At 37.9% G+C, this 12,469-nt stretch overlaps 1 protein-coding gene across 2 annotated transcripts in view; it reads right to left on the reverse strand.

Moving 5' to 3' along the window:
* The window catches only part of Atad2b (ATPase family AAA domain containing 2B), a 137,304-nt gene that overhangs the window by 86,419 nt on the left and 38,416 nt on the right, over positions 1-12,469 (reverse strand). For both annotated transcript variants that reach the window (XM_052745964.1, XM_052745963.1), the window contains exons 8-12: positions 10,232-10,307; positions 7,422-7,520; positions 4,150-4,261; positions 1,405-1,520; positions 698-872 (exon numbers count right to left, since the gene is read on the reverse strand). In XM_052745964.1, the coding sequence (XP_052601924.1) occupies positions 698-872; positions 1,405-1,520; positions 4,150-4,261; positions 7,422-7,520; positions 10,232-10,307 (578 nt within the window). The remainder of the gene's footprint in view (positions 1-697; positions 873-1,404; positions 1,521-4,149; positions 4,262-7,421; positions 7,521-10,231; positions 10,308-12,469) is intronic.

Genomic DNA, 12,469 nt, shown 5'->3' on the forward strand with positions numbered 1-12,469 from the left:
GGGTTAAATATAAATAGGTTCCCACACCCACGAGTTCTGCACAATTCATGAATGTTTCGACCAACTGCAAATAAATCTATTTTTTAAAAAATCTGTATCTGTAGTATCTGTAGCAAACACGTACAGAGATGTTTTTCCTTTCATTGTCCCTAAAGTAACAAGTGTGTCTACCCTGTGACCCGTGTGCCACACATCCATGGATACAGCCCACAAGATTGTAAACTTACTTAAAACAAAATGAACTATTTTTGTGTGTATCTTTTAAATTCAACTGAATGATTCTGGAGTGTGAACTTTGCCAAAAACAACATGTCCTTGCAATGTCAAAGGGCTGGACATGTCCGCCAAAACTAATTACATAGTACACATACTGAATGAGCTGTCATAAGAAATAGAGGGATGATGTAAGCATATGGAAAAAGGGATGTAAGCTACATTCAAATCTTTTATTATTTATATACTAGATTTGAACATCTGTAGATTTTGGATGTACCAGCAGATAGGGACTGCTGGAACCAATTTCCCACAAATAACAGAAAATAACTATGCCTTTAAGGCTTACAATTTAAATTACTGATCCTAAATTCCACATACTAATTGGAATATATGTTTCCTCATAACTGTATCTGGAGACAAAATATATTATATATTCTTTTAAAAAAGAAAAAGATAACCTTGAATTAACTGATTTTCTTACCTGGTCAAAAAGAAGCCTAAGTTGCCTTTCAGACTCACCAACCCACTTGCTCAAGCAATCTGCTCCTTTACGCATAAAAAAAGCCACCTTTTTGTCTCCTTGACTGCATTCATTAGCTAATGCTCTGGCAACCAAGGTTTTACCTGTGCCAGGAGGGCCATAAAACAAACAACCCCTAGAAGAATAAAGAATCAAAGAAATTTATTTAAAGAAGTTTATATCAGTGATTTTACAATCAAAGAAATTCATATAAAGATTATCAAAGAAAATTAATGTTATCATCAATGAGTACCAATTTAAGATTTCCCCCTACCACATATAATTTTAGATTTCTATATCATAATTTTAAGCATTGATAAAGCTTTTTCTAGTGTATCTGCAAAATTTCACTTTGCTGAGTCCTCAAAGGACCAAACTCTTGCAATCAGGAAAGGGTTAAAAGTATAGAACAATTCTGAAAAGCCTGGAATTTCATAACTTCATAAAGAATTTCATCTTGTGTCCGAATGACTCCTAAACAGGCACAAGTTGGAAAACAAGCCTAAATAATAATCCTAATCATCGTTGTTAGAATATGTCAAATGTATGTATGTATATATATATATATATATATATATATATATGAAATTTTTATCATCAAAGACTAATCAATTGATAGTCAATAAACATCTAACAGTACAACAATAAACATCTCAGATATAACATACCTTGGAGGCTGAATTTTAAATTTTTCAAAAATTTCTGGATATAAAAGTGGGAAAACTACCATCTCCTTCAGAGCATGTATATGATGGCTCAATCCACCTATGCTATCAAACCGCACCTTGGGAAAAAAAGAGGGGGAAATTTAATATAAGATGATTCCATAATCATAGGTTTGCTGTGGGATAATGCTTTTGTATATGGGTTGATAAATAAAACGCTGATTGGCCAGTAGCAAGGTAGGAAGTATAGGCAGGGCAAGCACACTAGGAGAATGCTGGGAAGAGAAAGGGCAGAGTCAGGAGCCGCCAGCCAGACACAGAGGAAGCAAGATGACAGGGTAGAACTGAAAAAAGATACCAAGCCACATGGCTAAACATAGATAAGAATTATGGGTTAATTTAGGTGTAAGAGCTAATCAGTAATAAGCCTGAGCTAATGGCCAAGCAGTTATAATTAATATAAGCTTCTGTGTGTTTACTTGGGGGACATGAGTAGGAAAGATTTGTCCTGACTGCCGGCCGGCCTGGACACAGGAAAACTTCCAACTACATAGGTTCCAAAATTTTGTCTGTTTGTTTTTGAGTGAAAGTCTTACTATATAGCCCTGTCTGGCTTGGAACTCTATGTGTAGATTAGGCTGGCCTTGCTCCATCTGCCTCTGCCTCCCAAGTGCTGGAATTAAAGGCATGTGCCACCACACCCAGCTCAGGTTCTATAAATGTTTTTAATTTATGAGTTCTATGATTCAGAAATACATCCCTTCAGAAGCTTTTGAGCATACATATAAATAAGTTTTGACTACATACAAATAAGTGTAGAAAATTAAAGTCAAAGGTAAAAAATTCAACTGAGTCAAATAATGCTATCTTTCAGTAATCAAGTAACTCAGGAATAAGATCAATGACCAACCAAAAACATTGACAAATATCTGAGAAGGTGGCACATTGATGAACTAGCAGTTCAAATCCTTTCAATTTCTCACATACCTTAGGCATCCTCAGCTGGTGCACTACCATCTCCCTCCAGACAAAACTTAGTTCATACAGAGAGCAAGAAAACCTTTGCCACCACTGTGGCTCTCCAAAACACAACATAATCAAACAAAACCTTACTCTTTAGTATTTAATTCCTCTACCAAAAAAGAAATTTAATTTTTTTCCCATAGGGGACAATAATGAAGAAACAAGAATGTACTGACATATCATTGACACATCAGAAATGACAGAAACTGCTCCTCTCACTCATAACAGTTACATCAATTAAAAGACTCTGTAAAGAAAGTATATAGAAAAACTGCCGAAAGAAAATGTTATAGAATGTTAACCGTGATTGTCTATTGGATCCTAGTGGAGCCCTTTCCTTACTTCTCATTCTACCATGGAACTTGGAAGTGTTTTATGAATTATTTATTATGACATGAAAAATAAACTATAAAAATTGAAGCAGTTCAAAACCAGAAACATTTTAAAAGAAGCTAATTTTTTTTTCTTACATGTTTTATCAAATTAGAATTGACTGGCAGAGACATCTAAAATTAATAGACTTATAAGAGTAAAGTACTGGTAAACCAAATCTAAAAAGATGATACAGTCCTCAAGAAACGTACTATTTCCTAGGGATTCAGGACACATATAATCTAAAATTTCCTTCAGTCCTAGTTAACAAAACAAATATTTTACTCTATGACTTTGGATTGGAGGAAACTAAATTTTCATCTTCAATAGTATATTGAACTCTAATTTGGTAACTTCTTTTAAGTCACACATAAGAATCAGTTAAATTATGTTATATGAAGATGCAAGAGACGCAGAAAAACTCAGATAAATTCTTGATTATGAGGGAATATTTCAAATTACCCCAACATGAGCCATTTTGATCAGTGGACCGACCACATCTTCATAAGCTTGGGTCTTCTCATATCACATCCCTTCCTTGGGGTACAGTCATTCATTGTCCATAGTGACTTCATCAGTGTTTACACTGATGACACAGACCTAAATTTCTACCCCAGGTATTTCTACCTTGTAGCAAAACAAATCAACGCTTACAAGTAACTTCTACTTGTAGTATGACAGAGATCCCGGTAACACGTCTACAGTCAATTAGACCCTCTTCCCATCTTATTCCTTCTCTTGTTGAGAAGTTGAGTTGTACACTCAACTTCAGATAATGGAACCACCCAATAGCAATCAAGACTATCCATTATCTACCTATTTATTTAAGCCAGAAGCCTGCACAACACACTCAGTTTGTTTCTGTCATTCTCCAAAAGCAATTCAATCACAAAATTCCATCAGTTTGAATACCTTAATTCTCTCAAATCCACTAATTTCTCTGCAATCCTACTTTATATGGTAACTTTTGCTCAGGATTGCATTACAAATAATACCCAAGCAGTCCATGTAATACCAACTTTGCTTCCTTTAAAACTCATTAACAACATCACAGCCAGAGTAAGGTACATAAAATCCAAGTCTGTTTATGAAATCAGGTAACTCCAAACAACCCACTGGTCCTTGTGGTACACGGAAACCCTCTCAGCTTCATGTCCTATCTGCTATAGAAAAAACCTAACTAAGTGTGACCAAGGTTTTGAGGACCCAAAACACACACATGAAACTGTTAATATTGGTCATATCTTTCTACTTTTTCATGTGTTGTTTTAGAAATAAGGAAAACCTTATAAAACAACAACAACAACAAAAAAAAAAAAAACTACTTCTGGGAAGGAACGTTAACAAACTTACTGATTTATCAATGTTCATCGGATCAACATCAGCCAAACTGGCACCCACTTTCACTCGTTCTCGGAGAATGCCACTAGCTAAATCTTCTGCTCTGAAGTTCATAGGTAAACACCTGAAATGTAGAAAACATAGGATAAAGGTATTAAAACCTTCACAGGGCCAGTGACACAGCTCAGTGGGTAAAGGCTCTTGCTGCCAAACTGATGACCTGAATTGGATCACAGGGACCCATGTGGTAGAAGGCAAAAATCAACTCCCACAAGAAGTCCTCTGATCTTCACACATGTACATAATGATTTACTAAAATAAATAAATAAATGCTTAATTTTTTTGATCCTTTACATTTTAATATCAAAATAAGTTTAAAACAACAAAAAACTAACAAAAAACACTTTAATATGTTGTTCATCTTTCTACCTTATCATAACCCAGGAAACAACATCAAAAGGATTCATATAAACTACCATTCCTAAATGCTTTCAAATAAACTACCATTCCTAAATGCTTTCAAATGACCAAAACCAGTTAGTTCTTCAACAGATTAAGCAAACATGAGCATTAATCTATTATCTCAAAGAGTTTAACCTCTCCCGATAGGAAAGCTGGGAGCTTGATCCTCAGTGTAGAGATGACATGAGTAGTAGGACCTTAGGAGGTGATCCTCAGTGTAGAGGTGACATGAGTAGTAGGACCTTAGGAGGTGATCCTCAGTGTAGAGATGACATGAGTAGTAGGACCTTAGGAGGTGATCCTCAGTGTAGAGATGACATGAGTAGTAGGACCTTAGGAGGTGATCCTCAGTGTAGAGATGACATGAGTAGTAGGACCTTAGGAGGTGATCCTCAGTGTAGAGATGACATGAGCAGTAGGACCTTAGGAGGTGATCCTCAGTGTAGTGGGGACATGAGTAGTAGGACCTTAGGAGGTGATCCTCAGTGCAGTGGGGACATGAGTAGTAGGACCTTAGGAGGTAAAACCTAGCCAGAGGGCCCAGGTCATTGGGACACACTACAAGAAGAGAGTAATCCTCCCATGAGACCTGGTCAGTATCTAGTCTCAGTCCCCATTTCCTACTTCTCATATGATATCCTCTCTTCATGTGTTCCTCCATAATGGCATCTGCTATACCGAGATGCAGCCTATCACCAGACAGGGGCCTATCACCACAGCCAACACCATACTGCATGCACTCAATCTCCAAAACTATATACCAAATACAATCCTTTTCTTTACAAATTACCTAGCCTCCAGTGTGTCAGTACAGCAAAGAATATAGCTTAGTACAGGTAAAAATCACAATATGGCATAGCCTCAAAAGTGGACAGTTACTATGGTAACTCCAACTTCACTGACACTTCTGAATCCTAATTTACCTTTTAAAAAAAAAAGTATTCCCAAAGTAGGTTATCATGACTGGGGGTACAGCTTAGTGTTACAATACATACTATCTGTAAGCTCTGAGTTTCATTCCAAAACTATCATCATTCTCTCTCTCTCTCTCTCTCTCTCTCTCTCTCTCTCTCTCTCTCTCTCTCTCTCTCTCCTCCCTCGCTCCCTCTCAGAAGATCAGATGCAATGGGCTTTAAACACTTGTATGTAATTTAGATTTTAAATGAGTACAGTGGCACACATGTCTAGGCTGAGCTTCTCAAGAAGCTAAGACAGGAGAATCCCTTGAGCTCTGAGTCCAGCCTGGGCAGCACTGGGAGACCCTGTCTCAAATAAATAAACAGACTTAGATTCTTCTCTTAAATCTTTTTACCATCATCCATAAGATTCATTTTAATACATAATTTATATTAACACAAACCTGAAAATGGTTAACTAAAAATGTTGTGTTTCTACAATTTACTATGTGGACAAATCATAGAAGTACTTGCTAAATGTCAAATCACTAAATAAAATTACCTTTATTATTATGTCAAATAGAAAACTGAGCCAGGTGGTAGTAACACACACCTTTAATCCCAGCACTCAGGAGGCAGAGGCAAATGATTTCTGAGATCAAAGCCAGCCTGGTCTACAGAGTGTGTTCCAGGACAACCAGGGCTATGCAGAGAAATCCTGTTTCAAAAAACAAAAAGAAAAAAAAAAAGAAGGAAGGAAAAAAAAGGAAGAAAGGAAGAAAGAAAACTTACTCCGCTTTTTAAAAGGTGATACTTGCTGCAGTTTAGTTAGCTATTTACTAACCAGTCAGTTATTCTACTTAGGCAAAGATCACCAAAGGCAGACAATAAAAACAAAATGAAGTTTACTTAAAAAAAAGCCAAAACTCTTGTGTTGGATGGTGCATTCAGTAGGCTTCCGGTAGGACATTTAATTCAAGGCCAGCCTGGGCTATGTAACAGAATCTTATTTAAAAAAAAAAAAACAAAGGCTCCTGAAATAACCATATTAGAAAAACGTAATACGTGTAAAATCAACCTCATGAAATGGATGTGAGCTAGAAGGAAATACAGAAGGAAAGATGGCACTACCTCACAGGCTAACCTGATGTCCTTGCCTCTCCCTCTATTCAGCATTACGTGACTTTAGTACTTACTTACAGACTAAGCAATTTAAGGGATCTATCCAAGAATAGATTCCCCCTGTAATAATTATAAAGTAGCACTGCCTTCAGTCAAAAAATATTTAAAATACTGGGGCTGAAGAAATGCTCATCAGTTAAGAACACTGGCTGCTCTTGCAGAAGACCCAGGTTCAGTTCTCAACATCCTCATGGCAGATCACAGACATCTATAACTCCAATTCCAGGAATCTAATGCCCTCTTCTGGCCTCCATGGGCACCAAGTGTGCACATGGTACACATACACACTTGCATGCAAACACATATATAAAATAAAAACAAATAAATAAAGGCTAGCAAGATGACTCAGGAGGTAAAGGAATTTATTACCAAGCCTGATGACCTGGGTTCAACATGGGAGCACACATGTCAGAAGGTGAGAACTGATTCCGAAAATTGCTAAGTAAATAAACACACACACACACACACACAATTGTACAATGTTTAAAATATTAGCATTAACAAAATGCCATTATAAATAAGAAATTTTTGCTTGTTTGTTTTCTTTGTGTAACAGTCCTGGATGCCCTAGAACTTGCTTTGTAGACCAGGCTGGTCTCAGACTCATAGAGATCTACCTGCCTCTGCCAACTGAGTGCTGGCATTAAAAGAATGCACTACCACACCCAGAGAAACGTATTTTTAAAAAGAAGAAAAAACTGTTTTTCTCTTCTACCATAAAGGCAACACTAAAAATGGACTAACCTGTTTCTTGCTCTTGCCATACTTTTTGACTTCCTCCTTTCAAAGCGTTCTTCATCGGAAGAAGTTGTGTCACTGCTGTGAATGGCATGTTTCTTCCTCCTATTGGAAAAGGAAAACTATTAAAGCTACTACTACAGTATCCAACAGCTTTCTAAGCCCTGTCTTCTGTGTCTTTCATTTGGTGTGTGTGCTTGCTTGCTTCGGTGGTGGTGCTCTTAACCCAAGGCCTTATGAATACAGAGTACCTACTCCACCACTGAGCTAAAACCTGGTCTGCTGGCTGCATTGTAAAACATTGTCATAGCTATAATTAGCACAGGAAGAAAATCCATTATTTCACTCAGCAAATGTCTATTCAGATCACTGTCTTCATGCAGCTCACATCTCACAAGGAAAGAAGGTCAAGCTCCACAGAGAAGAATAAAAATAAGAGAACAGAACACCTGTAGTTTTTCAAATATAAAGTTTTAAAAGATAGTCAATTTAGAGATTATGTCATTGTTATAAGTATCAAAATCTCAAAGAACAGGACATTTGTCTTCTTTATTCTTCCTTTTCCAAATTACCAGAAATAGTTCAATCATTTTAAAAAGTAAATACACTGTTTACAGGAAAAATAAAGGCTTTTACTTCCTACTAAAGACTTCTACCTTGTTGAAACTTTACCAAATACGTAAAATATTTTTAAGGAAAAAGAAAATACTTAGCCAGGCATGATGGTATACATCTGTAGTCCTATGTATTTGGGGAAAGCATGAGATAAAAGGCTCTCTTGAGCCCAAGAAACCTGCCTGGACAACATAATAAGATCCTATCTCAAAATAAGTAACCAGGGGGCTGGAGAGACAGCTCAGCAGTTAAGAGTACTGGCTGCTCTTCTAGAGGACCCAGGTTCAGTTCCCAGTAATCACATGGTGGCTCACAGATGTCTGTAACTCTAGTTCTAGGGGACCCAAGGCCCTCTTCGGGCCTCCAGAGGCACCAGGCCTTAATAGTGCACAAACATACATAAAATAATAATGATCTAAGAAAACTAAATAATTTATAATCACAAGCATACTAAGGAATGACTAGACAACACATTAGACTAAAGTCATTCCAAAGAAGAAATAAATAGTGTTAAATTATTATATAATGGGCCAGGCACTTTGGCACACACTTTTAATCCCAGCATTTGGCAGGCAGAGGTAGGTGGATCTATGAGTTTGAGGCCAGCATGGTCTACAGAGTGAGTTCCAGGATAGTCAGGCCAAATAGACAAATCTTATCTCAAAAACCAAAAGAGGGTTGGAGAGATGGCTTAGTGGTTAAGAGCACCAACTGCTCTTCTAGAGGTCCTGAGTTCAATTCCCAGCAACCACATGGTGGCTTGTAATGAGATCTGGTGCCCTCTTCTGGCCTGCAGAGACACATGCAAGCAAAATACTGTATACATAATAAATTAATTTTTAAAAAAAAAGAAAGAAAAGAAAAAATTTATTACATAACTAGTCTAGAATCTACAATAATTTTAAAAAGTTATCACATTGCATCCCTTCAACATGTCTAGACTAAATTTATCATAACCAAATGAAATTCTTCATTCTTTTAAATTGTATACTTCAAGACGCAGACACAAACAATAAAACTGAATCAGACTTAAAACCTTCTGGCTTGGTATAGTGGTATATGCCGAGTCATCCCCGCACATAGGAAACAGGGAGAAATGAGTTCTAGGCTAGCCTGCTCTATGGTGAGACCTTGTATCAAATAAATAAATAAGTAAGCTTCTATATCACAAAGGAAACAAATTACCAGAGCAAAGAGACAGCCTAGAGAAAGAGAAAATCCTTGCCAGCAATTTACCAAATGTGGGTTACTATCCAGAATATGTTAGAAAAAAATTAAAAAAATTAAACACAAACAGACTATATAATAGTCCAATCTATAAATAGGCATTCTGGAAGAAGAAGCAAGATGGTTACCACAAATTCAAAGCCAGGGTGATATAGAAAGGAATTGCCTTTAAAATTTAATAAATAAAAATAAAATGATACATTTCTAAACTTCTGTACCTACTAGCTTTGTTTTGTTTTTAAGGATTAAAAAGGGGGAAAGTGGCAGCTGGGTGGTGGTAGTGCACACCTTTAATCCCAGCACACGGGAGGCAAAGCCAGAAGGATCTCTGTGAGTTCGAGGCCAGCCTGGTCTACAGAGCAAGATCCAGAACAGGCACCAAAACTACATGGAGAAACCTTGTCTCAGGAAAAGGAAAAAAAAAAAAGTTGGGGGGAAAGTGTCAATGACCTACTACCCAAGTATGGTTGGCACAAGTATCTGTATTCCCAGCTAGTAGGAAGCTGAGGCAGGAGAATCACTTGAGCTAGAAGCTCCAGGCAAGCCTGGACAACAAAGCAAGACTAGCTTTCTCAGGGGGGAAAAAATGGTCAATGTCTCAAAGAAGGACATCATGGGCCATTCACCACTCAACTCATAGGAGATAAGAGACTGTGTTGCTTAAGGATGTGAAAGTTAAAATTTATTTAAAAATTAAATTTAAGGGGTTGGGGACTTAGTTCAGTGGTAGAGCGCTTGCCTAGCAAGCACAAGGCCCTGGGTTCAGTCCTCAGCTTAGGAAAAAAAAATTAAAAGTAAAAGTAAACTGTGAACCAAAAACATGTCACGTGTAGGATGAGAAGTGTTAGTCACTAATGAAAGAAAAACAGAAAACAGCCAGGAAGAAAGGGAAGGAGGGAAGGATATAATTAAGTCTCTCCTTTTCTCATCAACAGATGTAAACATTCTCTTATTTCAAATCAAACACAACTTACCTGATATGGCTTCTTCTTGCTGGGGACCTGTGAATATCAAACAGTGTGTTTTCCCTCTTTTTTTGATGAGCTGGTACTGAAAGAAGAAGACAGGTACAATAACTAATAGTAAAGTAATAAGCCCATGCACTAAATGAGCATAAACTGCCCCTGTCAACTTTCTATGAGAACCTAACCACATATCTTCAACTTCCATACTCTTGTCTGAAAGCATAACAAAGACAAGCACTTTCTGTTAGTACTATTTTGCTTCAAACAAACATTCTAAATAGATGTTAGGTTAATATTTCCAAAAGTAGCCGGGCGGTGGTGGCACACGCCTTTAATCCCAGCACTCGGGAGGCAGAGCCAGGTGGATCTCTGTGAGTTCGAGGCCAGCCTGGGCTACCAAGTGAGTTCTAGGAAAGGCGCAAAGCTACACAGAGAAACCCTGTCTCGAAAAACCAAAAGAAAAAAAAAAAATTTCCAAAAGTATAGTCCATTTTTAAAACTTTTTAGTAGGGAACAAAGCATCATAATAATATTCTCAGTAATAATCCCCCACAAAAACCTAAGTATGAATGAACAAATCTTCATGCAAGAAAATACCTTCATAGGCCAGGCGTGGTGGCACACACCTTTTATCCCAGCACTCAGGAGGCAGAGGCAGGTATATATCTGAGTTCGAGGCCATCCTGGTCTATAAATCGAGTTCCAGGACAACCAGGACTGTTTGTTACACAGAAAAATTCTGTCTTGAAAAACTAAAAAAGAAAATATGTTCACAAAAGCTAAGAAACCAGGTTAGGAATTGCGGTACTTGGTTACAGAATAATATTAAAATATGCATTAGAAAGGGTAGAAAGAAAAAGTTTACATTGCCTGCCTCATACCACCCTCATCTCCAAGCAGCAGAGCACAAACAGAGATGCATCCTCCTGAAGGAAAGAGTTAAAAAGAAGCACTGAACTTTGACTTCATCCCAGGACCAGGCCAGCCACAGTACAACCCCACAGACCAACTCCAGGATGGTTAGTGTATGTGGACTTACCCTAGGAATCTGCCTGAGCACAACACGATGGACTCAAGGCCTGAACTACAACACTACAGCCAGCTGTAGAAGCCTGGCACTTCATAACCCACAGTGATGGAAAGACCTTAGCCACGGATTTTAAGCATGAACCTTAGCAGCCATGGACTTTGTGAGAGGGTGTTGTAGGCTCACATACACATGTGTTTGCAGGTGCACTCTGCTATGAATGCCAGAGGCTGACACTGAGCACTGCGTGTCATTCTCTTCCACTCTCTATCCTATATTTTGATGCAGGGTTTCTCACTAAACTGGGAGCTCTCTGGTTCTGCTGGACTAGTTGCACAGTGGACTCTCAAGCCTATCCCTCTAAAATCGCATACGCCCAAATAAACTCTCTGTTCAGTTGCCTTTGGTCAGAATATTTTATCACAGCAACACAAAAGTAACTAATACAGAAGCTGGTTCAATGGGGTTGTTGCTATGAAGAACCTGACCATGCTGGTTTTAAAGGTTGTAGAAGGTGGGACAGACTCTGGGCTAGAAAATCCACTAAATGCTGTAACCAGAGGTTAAGGGGCCATTCTAGCTGGAGCCTGAAGACAATGATGTCAGCATGCTGACAGCAATGCAAACTGTAGAGGCCTGGCTCAAGAGGTTTCATCTCCTAGCAACTGGGCTAGAAGCCATTCATGTGGCATTTTGTAAAGAATCTGATTGCCTTCCTTCTGTTAACGTCCTAAAAATTTGACATTAAATTTAAAAGTAATAAACTCCTTTCTATGGTGGAGAAAATTTCAAGACAGTATAGGATTGACTCAATGTAACTTGTATACAGATCTACAATAATAATAAAAAATAAAAATAAAAAGCAAAGAGAGGAAGAAATACTAAATATACAGTTTGGAAGAAAAAGCACCACGAACCTTAATACTACATCCAAGTCATATGCTGAAAGAGAGATTGTAATCATTAAGGAGAGGCCCGCTCTGCATTGGAACAATGGGAAAGGTGTCTTGATGTACGACCCTACCCATCTGTGGTAGTTTGAGTAAGATGTCCCCTGTAAGTCTCAGGTATTTGAATACTTGGTCCCCAGGTGGTGGATGTTTAGGAAGTGATTAAGTGATATGCTCTCTATGCCTTCTGCTTGTGAATCAAGATCTAAGTGCTCAACTGCTGCTCCAGCTTTCTGCTACCATGCAATCACTTTGTCAGCACAGACTCTA

Source organism: Peromyscus californicus, unplaced genomic scaffold (assembly GCF_007827085.1).
Source record: "Peromyscus californicus insignis strain IS unplaced genomic scaffold, ASM782708v3 Scaffold_1__1_contigs__length_55948999, whole genome shotgun sequence".
NCBI classification, from domain to species: domain Eukaryota; kingdom Metazoa; phylum Chordata; class Mammalia; order Rodentia; family Cricetidae; genus Peromyscus; species Peromyscus californicus.